This window comes from Geospiza fortis, unplaced genomic scaffold (assembly GCF_000277835.1).
Source record: "Geospiza fortis unplaced genomic scaffold, GeoFor_1.0 scaffold151, whole genome shotgun sequence".
In the NCBI taxonomy this organism is placed as follows: Eukaryota; Metazoa; Chordata; class Aves; order Passeriformes; family Thraupidae; genus Geospiza; species Geospiza fortis.
In genome coordinates, this window is record NW_005054747.1 from 32,813 (window position 1) to 42,800 (window position 9,988).

The window sequence follows — 9,988 nt, forward strand, 5'->3', positions numbered from 1 at the left end:
GGCACCACCGGCCCATGCCACTGATGTAAAGGGGTGTCTGCCCAAAAATCTGCATTAAAACAGAAAGGGAGAGCTGAAAGAGATGGAGGGTGGCAGAGGAGCACAGAGCCCAGCTGTTCTAGTTAGTCCCCACTACGCAGAATGGCATCAAATTCCCTTTTAGACCCTTTATCTCCAAGCTGAGATCCTCAGGTTTCCCTCATTTTCCAGCCTGAATGTGGTGAACTCCCAGTTTTCCTGCAGCTTCTAAAATGCCACACAAAGTTCACCTGAGGAGAGCTCTGAAAGGCTCCAGGTTTGATGGTGCAGAATGGACTTACAGGAAGGCTCAGAAAGATGTTGAAAAAGTCAACAAAAACATCATCTTGCAGCAGCAGCCCCATGTCCGTGGATGCTATGGACGCTACAGGGGGAGAAGAGAAAGTTACCTGGGCTTTGTGTGGCCAGCTGTGAGCCAGAGGAGGAGTTTTGGGGGGGAATCAGCTTTAGGGGATGTGTGGTACAAGCTTGTTGTGTGCTCGTGCAGCGGGAGGATTTGGAGCTGGGACAGTCTGTGAAATGTGATTGGGATGGGTGGCACAGGCTGTTAGGAAAGCACCAGGTTCAGGAGCATGCAGGAGCTGGGGAGTGTGAATGGCAGCCTCCCAAACAGCAGAGGTTCACAGAGGCTGGGCACAAATGTGGTGGCATCCATAGGGCAGGAGAAGGGAGGTGGCTGTAGGGCACAAGCTGTGCTCCTCTGCCCCACCCAGACAGTGGGCATAACACAGCTCATCCACCCAGGACTCAGTGCAAGTGTCAGTGGCCAACACCTCCCACCACCCTGTGAAGTTTTATTCATTTCTGGAAGATCTGGATGCAGGGAGGTGGGCTGGCATCAGCCTACTGGTGGGTGGGTGCCCCTGGAAATGCCCTCTTCCATCAAGGCACAGCTGTGCTGCAGGGAGGACCCATACTTCAAAACTTAATCATGCTTTTCCCCCCCATTTTTCCACCTTTTGGGGTGTGTTTGGAGGAGCTGAAGCCCCTAGCAAAGGGGAACTCACCAGCAGTCATCATGATGGTGCAGTGTTCCGGTGCTGGGTTCCGAAGTGCCACCCTGATTGTGACACACTCGTTTGGGTGGCTCCTGGGGGGCTGCAGCTCCCTCCAGACCTGCTTATCCTGCACAGGAGAGCACTGAGAGAGGATCTGAGCACTGTCTGGATGTGCCTGGAGAGGGGATGTGCAGGGAGTGGAAGCCAGGCTGTCCTCAGTGGTGCCCTGCAATGGGATGAGGAACTGGAACAGAGGAATTCCCACCTGAACATGAGGAAAAGCTTCTTCACTGTGATGGTAACTGAGCACTGGAACAGGTTGCTCTGAAAGGATGTGGAGCCTCCCTTAGTGGAGATATTTGAGAACCATCTGGGCACAATCCTCAGTACTGAGCTCAGGGGACCCTGCTTGAGCTGAGGTGTTGGACCAGGTGGTCCCTGGTGACCTTGCCCATCCTGTGATGCTCTGAAATGTCACTTTTTAAATCTCCAGCCCTGCAAACACACTTGGGCAGTCCTGAAATGAAACCCCATTGGATTTGTTGGGAAACTGCTCCAATGAAGGCAGGAATGATGCTTTTGATTCTATGTTTTTAGAAAGTTAATTTATTATTCTATTCTATTCTATTCTATTCTATTCTATTCTATTCTATTCTATTCTATTCTGGAATATAGAAAAGGTACTGAATGCTAAAAAGATAATAATGAAAACTCGTGACTCTTTTTAGAGTTTTGACACAGCTTGGCCCTGATTGGCTAATGAGTTCAAACAACTCACACTGGAGACTAATGAAATAATCACTTGTGGGTAAACAATTTTCAAACACATGAGCACAACACAGGAGAAGCAAATGAAATAAGAAAAATTTTTTTGAAGCTTCTTAGCTTCTCAAGAGAAAAATCTTATACAAAAGAATTTTTTCAGAGGATATAAATGCCACAAAACCTTTCCCCTCTCCCTGCTGGGGCAAATTTCTTGCCTTCAGAGCAGGTCCCTGGTGGCGCCTCAGTGCTGGCTGTGGTCGCTGTCAGCCCATCTGCTCAGCTCAGGATGGGAATTTCACAGGAGACCCCACTGTGTCTGCCCCAAACAGAGCAATACCACATTTCTTATCTGCTGTCTTTCTTCACCAGATCTGGGGCTGAGACCCACCCGTGGAGACCCTGCAGCTGGAAGAGGAGAAGGAAGAGAAAAAGGAGCCCCGTCCTGCAGCAGGAGGGAGCTGTTCCCCTGGCAGGAGGAGGAATCTGCTCCCCAGGTGGGTGTTTGATCCTGCTCTGGTCTTTGTGCCAGACCTGGGGGTAGGACAGTGTCCCACAATGTCCCCAGCAGCGGGGCCACCTCACGAGGTGGCGCTGTCAAACCAGGAATGCGAAGCTGTTCCCAGCAGCAGCAGCAGGGCTCTGCATCTCAGAGCCAGGGAGGACAGGGACAGCTCCGAACTGATTGTGGGGCTGGTCACTGTGCCAAAACCCAAAGTGATGTGGGGAAGGGGCAGCTGTGAGCCACAGAACACCTGCTCGTCCCAGTGGTGCCAGGCAGAGCTGCAGGAAGGAGTTATGGGGAGGAGCAGCTCCCATCGTGGATCCGTAATGATTTCTGCAGCTGAGCCCAAGAGATAAGAGGGGGGCATAGGAATGAACTGGAGTGGTGGCTGTCTCATACCTAAAAGACTCAAAAATCCTCATAAAAAGGTCATAACTTAAAAAAAAACACCACATTTTCCAGTTGGCAACTGAGCCAAGTAGGCTCTTCAATAGGAAGAGCCCAGTAGAATCCTCAGAGTCTGGGGTGGCTCCTTGGGTGCTCATCCAGCTCTGGACTGGCCCCAGTGGGACTGTGATGGCTTCTGCCAGAAAAAAAAAAAATAAGGTTGTGAGAAGGAATTGGCCAACATGGTGACTGTGGGAGGGCACAGGGTCATTTCCATGGAGTTTCTCCCCAAGAGGAGACCCCAAGAGGTCTGGCAGGATGAAGCTCTTCTCTCCTGGCTGCAGCTTCCCAGGTTTTCCCAGGGCACAGGGTGTCCTCACAAGAGGAGCTCACGTGAGCTGGGTGGCTATTTAGGAAAAAGAAACCAAAAAAAGTTTGAAAAACATAAAGTGGACACAGGAGCAGAGCCCAGATTTAGAAGGAAGCTCAGAGTGGCTGGACTCCATAAAAAGATAAGGGCAGGGTTGCAACATCAAACACGTCAGGAGGGCTTTGCTGCCCCTCTGCCCCAGCCCAAATCACCTACACTGACACGGGGAGCAGCCCTGGGGTGATGAGGGCAGAGCCCCACGTTCCCAGAGGGGATGGGCTGGGGTTTTTCTCCTTGCCCAACATCAGCTGGCACTGCTCCCCAGCGTGGCAAAGTCCAAGGCTGCCCAAACACAATGTCAGCCTCACTGCCTGGGGTCACTGGGCACTCACAGCCCCCCCAGCAGCCCAGCTTGGCCCTTTTGGTGCCATCAGGAGGGTAGGGGGTGTTTCCCACACACCCCAAACACCTCAGCATTGCTCTGGCTCTGGGTGATGGTCTGCAGAGCCAGAAATCTGGGGAGCTCCAGCCTGAGTGCACAAACCTGCTCTCCCCCTTAGCATAAGTATTAAATATAAGTAATATAAGTATGTCCTCGCCACAAGCTTTTGGGGGAAAATTTGGAATTTTCCCCCCCTGTACAGCCTAATGCTCTTTTCATATAAATAGTTTATAGGACATTAGGCCCACAGCACCTTAAAAGTGGAGTTTCCCAAGGCTGAGGAATTCCAGCTCAGCCTTAAATATGAATTTCTTTCTTGAACACACTGCAACGATTTTTCACATGTGATTTCCACGCTCAGTCTCCCGAGCGCATGAGATCTGTTTGCTCGGCAAGCACACCACTGGTGTTTCCTTGGGGAGTATTTTTGAGCCTGTTGCCACCTGTCTGTGGTTTCCTTGCTCAGGACTGTCCCTTACAGCTGACAGCCCCTGTGGCAGGCTCTGCCTTCACTTGTGTCCCCTCCAGCTGAAGCAGAACCACTGGTGTAACCTTATCCCAGCCTCTGGGGCTGTTGACTTCAGCAGCCTGGGTTAAATATGTGTTGTGGCAGGACAGGGACCTAATTCAGCCACAGGGGAGGGACATGGGCAGCAGCACTTTGCTGTTACAATTAATAATATATAATTTTTATAATTAATAATTATTTTTATATTTTTTTGATTTTATAATTTACTATGTCAGGCCCAGATTCACCACTTCATCCACTCAGGCAGCAGTTTGAGGATTTCTGCCCAGTCACTTATGGAGATGTGAGGTGTGTTAGGCTGAGATTAACAGCTAACACAGCCCCAGCCTGGCTGGGAGTGCTTTTAAACAGTGTGAACTGAAAATGGAGGGGGGAAATATCCCAACAAAAACAACCCTGACCAATTTCCAGCAGCGGGGAAAGGCATGTGCTGAACTCTCCCTGGGCTATTCTCCACCCTTGTACAGAACGAACTGAGCCAAGCAATGCCTGGGTCTCAAATCCCGCCTGCCCCTGACGTTCTCATCTTCCAGCTTCCCCCCTTGGCTGCTGCTGAAGGCGAGCACGTGCTCGGGGAAGGTGCTGGCCCCAGGGCAAGCTCTGCAGAGCACAGCAGGTAGGGGCTGGCAGCCGGGAGTGCCCCTGGATCCGGGCAGGGGGCTGCTGGGGCATGGGGCAGTGCCAGGGGCTCCTGGGAGGGGCGCCAAGCCGAGCGGCGGTGTCACAAACGCCAATCACTTGCTTTTAAAAGTTGAATAGTAATCAAATGGTTATAAAAATAGCAATATAATTAGAGGAATAAAAATTTTGGACAATTTGGATTAGGCGTCCCGTGGCTGCTATCTTGCTGCGAGTCCTTTCTTTAAAAAAAAGTATCTTATATAGCATAGTTTCTATTTTAACATTATGTTATAACCTAAAACTATATTTAACACACTACTTAAGAAAATGAGTACATAATTTATATATATATAGAAAACAACACATAACTTTCTAACATAACACATTTAATATTCATTTTAATATTTCCAAAAGCCCAATATAAAATATGCATTTTTCACAGGTGGGCATGGGGACAGGTGGCTCAGAGAGGGCTGGGGAGGGAGGTGACTGTAAGAATGTGCTTCTTGTTACTATTTTTTGTCTTTTTAAAAAGGAAAAAAAGCTTAGAATTTTTTTTTTTTTTTTTAGTGTTGGAAGCAGAAAAGTTTTAATAAAAGGCAAAATAACAAAACTCCTTACAGAGAAAACTTGAGCCAGGTGCAAGAGGTTCTTGCTCCTGGTAAAACACCCCACAAAAGCAATTAGTTCCTTTGTGCTCTTCTTTTTCTAGTGAATTGCTTAGGGAAGACTTTTTGGCGACCGTCCAATTAGCTGTCCTTAAGTTTGAGGTGAAGTCCCCAAAGTCCTATGAGGTGTCTTTTTACCTAATTGAAGAAAGAAACTGGTGACAGCACCTGGGCTGTCCTGGGGGCCGTGCCCCAAGGTCCCTCTTCCCCCTGTGCATGGTCCAGGGAGCTGAATGGGGAGGGAGGGGTTTTTTTTCTTTCACTCTGCGTGTGCCTCTGCAAGTTTGCACTGATTAATTTGCTTTCCTGAACTGGCCCAGGTGATCTGCTCTGGAAAGGCTGAAAGCCCAAGGTCCCTCTTCTTTCTGTGCGTGGTCCAGAGAGCTGAATGAGGAGGGAGGGGTTTGGGTTTTTTTTCTTCACTCTGCGTGTAACTCTGCAAGTTTGCACTGATTAATTTGCTTTCCTGAACTGGCCCAGGTGATCTGCTCTGGAAAGGCTGAAAGCCCTGTGGCCACCAGCCCACGGCCACCCTTGACCCTGGCAGCATCTTCAAAGGGAGCATGGGGCTGCTGCGGAGCGTGCAATGTTTGCTCACAGCCAGGGCCAGCAGCTGCTGCCTGCCTGCCCTGGGAGGTTTCGTCAGCATCCTGCAGCGCTCCGGGGGACACTGCTCAGCCACTGCTGCTTGCACAAGGTCAGTGCCCCCAGGGCCCTCATCCCCCACACCCCACGGGGGCTCGGTCACTTCTGAGCTAAGCGCTGGCTCGGGTGTTGGGTTGGTTTTTCCAGCCCTGGGTGAAACGTGCTGCATGTCCAGGTGTGCCAGGCTGGGGGCACCTCGGGAGGCCACCAGGAGCTGCTGGCATGGGCCCAGGCAGAGGCAGGTGTGCCCAGGGGTGGCGGTGATGCAATATCAGGACAGGCAGCCTGTGGCTGAGGTCACTTGGGCGCAGTTCAGTTGCTCATGCAGGGCCTCCCAGCACAAAGCACTTCCCTGGATGCATCTGAAAGTCACAGAATCACAGAATCACAGGGTTGGAAGGGACCTTCAAGCTCATCGAGTCCAACCCAGCCCCAACACCTCAACTAAACCCTGGCACCCAGTGCCACATCCAGGCTTTGTTAAACACACCCAGGGATGGGGACTCCACCACCTCCCTGGGAAGCCATTCCAAAACTTTATCACTCTTTCTGTGAAAAACTTTTAACTAATATCCAACCTGTATTTCCCTTGGTGCAGCTTGAGGCTGTGTGCTCTGGTTGTGTCAGTGCTGCCTGGAGAAAGCCCAGCCCCAGCTGAGCACAGCCACCTTATTTAGCTCAATTTAGGAGTGTGTTGAGTGTGGGGAGAGGAGAGATGCTGAAGATGCTCCTGCTCATTGCAGGGGGTTGGACTTGATGACCTTCAGGTCCCTTCCAAACCAAACCAAAGCATTCTGTGATTCCATGATACTATGCCCATCCCTCCTCCCTCCCAGCTGTGCCACTGTTCGAGGCTGGGGCATTTTGGGTGTGTTCAGCCTCCTCCTGGGACCTGGGATCACAACAAAATGGGCAATTCCTCCTCCCTGTGTGACATCTCTGTTGGGGAAAAAAGCCCAAAATAACAACATTCTACTTCAGAATTTTTCTTTAGTGCTGGTGAAAAAATCAATGGGTACCTGGGCTTAGCAGTCTGGGTCTGCAACCTGTTGGGCTTGAGATCCCAGGATCTGGGGTGAGGATCACAGTGCTGGGAAATCCCCAAAAGCCATCAGCCACTGCCCCAGGGCCTGAGCCACATGGAAATTTCATATCCTATCTATTTAACCCTCAAGTTGCCACTCTTCTCTTCCCACCCACCCCCCTACCCCCCCAATGGTGTGACATTCCTGCAGTTTAAGGCATTCCCAAATGGAAGACAGGGATGGACGGGGACACACGGACAAGGGATGGGTCACAGCAGCCCCAGCAAGGCACAGTGCAGAGGGAAGCCTTGATCCTTTACTGCCTGGCTGCTGGCTGGAGCTGGAAAAGGGGAGGAATGCCTCATGCTAGCTGGGAGAAACTCATCCTGCTCCCCACAGCTTCCCTGGAGAGCGCAGGGACACGGCTGTGCCCTGTCCCTGAGGGTTTGCCTTGGAGGCAGGAGGCTGCAAAGTCCAGCCTGCCCAACCCTCCTAACTCAGCAGCCACTTCCCAACCTTGGCACTTGTCTCAGGATATCAAACTGTGCCGGCGGGAAGCGCCGGGCCGGGCCAATAAAGGCAATAAAGGTGTTCCCACGAATTAACAGCAGGAAGAAGGAAAAACCTGAGCCAGCTGGGACTCACCCCTGGAAGGGGACATTGTCTCGCCCTCTGGCTGTGCCTGTGGCCCTTTGAAGGTGGATTTCAATCCACTCCTGGGTGGTGTCACCTGTTGGCACCGAGCCCTCCCCAGCTGCCCCCCAGGAGGGTTTTGTTGGTGACACTGGGGGTCATTCGGGCATGCAGCTGGGCCAAAGCACAACCCGAGCAGGCTTTCCCAAAAAAATTATTAAAAAAAAAAATTTAAAAAGAAAGTAAGTTAAATTTTTAAAAAGCATAGCCTGAGCAGGCTTTCTCAAAAAAAAAAATTTAAAAACTATTCAGTGACACCAGGGGTCACTGGAGCACGCAGCTGGGCCAAAGCAGAGCCACAGCCTGAGCAGGCTTTACCAAAAAAATTTAAAAAAACATATATTAAATTTTTAAAAAGCACAGCCCGAGCCGGCTTTCCCCAAACAATAATTTAAAAATTATTTAGCAACACCGGGGGTCACTGGAGCACGCAGCTTGGGCCAATTAATTTTAAAAAGCACAGCCTGAGCAGGCTTTCCCAAAAAAAAATTTAAAAATTATTCAGCGACACCAGGGGTCACTGGAGCACGCAGCTGGGCCAAAGCAGAGCCAAGCAGGCTTTTCCAAAAAATAATGTTAACAAATTTTAAAAAAATTTATTAGAAAAAAATAAACTAAATTAAATTTTTGAAAAGCCTGACAACACTTTCTCCCCAAAAAAAGAAAAAGATAATTAAAAAAGAAAAAAAAATAAAAAGAAACAAAGAAGCCAGAGATTGATTCTTACCTCATATCATTAAAAAATAAATTGCTGTAGCGCTATAACATAAAGTAAGAATCAATCTTATTTTTTAACACCAGAAATAACCTAATGAAATACAAGATTGATTCTGAATATGGGCTTCTTGGTGGAGCCCCTGTGGGAATTGATTACAAAATTGAATGTCTCAGGGGCTGGCAGCTCCATCCTGCCACCCCCGCCACCACAGCCCTGCCCGCCCTGGGGGGCTCTGCCAGGCTGGGGGTTGCTGCCCGGTGCGGATTTTTGGGATGGAGAGATGATGTTTGCATTGTCCATTGCAACCTTCAGGGTTGGCTGGAGCTGCCCAGCCCCGAGGCTTGCAGGGCACGGGGGTCACCCCACTGCTCAGGGGCCTCCTCTTGTAAACATCTGGGTGTGTTCGAAGCCAAAGGTGGACAGAGTTACTGGGAAATGTGCAGGTAGCAACCGTAATTCCAAGAATTTGGAGCTATCGGAGCTCTCAGATTAAAGAAACCCTCCACAAACCTAGGGAAGAGGGCTGGACACTGCTTTACGTTGCCTGTGGCTTGACAGCTCCCCTTTATGGGAGCTATTTTGGGCTCCTGCTCTGCTTCCTTTTACTCCAGCTGAGCTGTTAGATTTGGGTGACCACAGCTGAACATGCACTGAACGTGAGTTGCTGAGCTCATTTCCCGGGGTAAAACACCACGCTCGTTGGTTTGTTTGCGTGTTGGAGCCATTTCTCTGTGCTCAGGGTGCAGGAGCAGGGGTGGCGCTGGCAGGAGGCACTTTCTGGAGCGCTCAGGGCAGGCTGTTGCAATGCTCGGTGGCTCTGCCTTGCCCAAGCAATTCCAGGAGGAGGAAAGCACCCGAGTTTCACCTCGTTCTGGACAGCCTCGGGGGATTGCCACACACCCATGGCTGCTCCAAGGTGCTGGTGAGGACTGAGCCAAGCTGTCCCCGCAGGGAGGGTGGGGATCAGACTCTTGAGATGGGTGATAAATCAAAGCCTGGTTTTGGCCAACCCTTCCACCTCCTCCCTCCTGAGGATCCGGCTCTCCCTGGCCACTTTCCCTCTGGATTCTGGCTGTACAGTGCCCGTGTCCGTGGCCGGGTGGCTGGGATGGCCGGGAGGCTCCAGCTTCTCGAGGAATGGCAGCTCTGCTGCCTTTTCCTGAGGCTGGCACGGGGCACAGCAGGCTCCTGTGGCTCCGTGGCAGGCGTGTGGGTGGCGTGTGCTCGCCCTGGGACCTGCGTGTGCCCTGGCGTGTGCACACACCGCTGCCAGTCCCGTCTGCTCCTGCTGCCGTGGCTCTCCCGCCCCTTGGGTCCGGAGTCTCTTGTCCCATCTCCTGGAGCTGCAGGAGATGGGACAAGCGACCCTGTGGGGTGGAGACCCGGACATGTGGAAAAACACTGGGCACTGCCTGCGGTTTGCTGGGCTCTCCCATGGTGGGGCTGGGGGATTTCTCCCCCCATCGAGTGATCCTTGCAGCGAGGCTCTGCAGATCCAGCTGCTGGAGGCTGTGACCTGCTCCAAGGAGGACAAGGGGGGCACAGAGGCTTTTGTCCCCCTCCCGAGAGCGGGCACCAAGCCAAAG

General features: G+C 51.3%; 1 protein-coding gene across 1 annotated transcript in view; it reads right to left on the reverse strand.

Moving 5' to 3' along the window:
• Positions 1-1,059, reverse strand: part of RGSL1 (regulator of G protein signaling like 1) — a 16,080-nt gene extending 15,021 nt beyond the window's left edge. Inside the window, exons 1-3 of the mRNA XM_031065377.1 lie at positions 1,047-1,059; positions 321-403; positions 13-49 (exon numbers count right to left, since the gene is read on the reverse strand). Of these exons, the coding sequence (XP_030921237.1) occupies positions 13-49; positions 321-403; positions 1,047-1,059 (133 nt within the window). The remainder of the gene's footprint in view (positions 1-12; positions 50-320; positions 404-1,046) is intronic.
• Between the last annotated feature and the right edge of the window lie 8,929 nt (positions 1,060-9,988).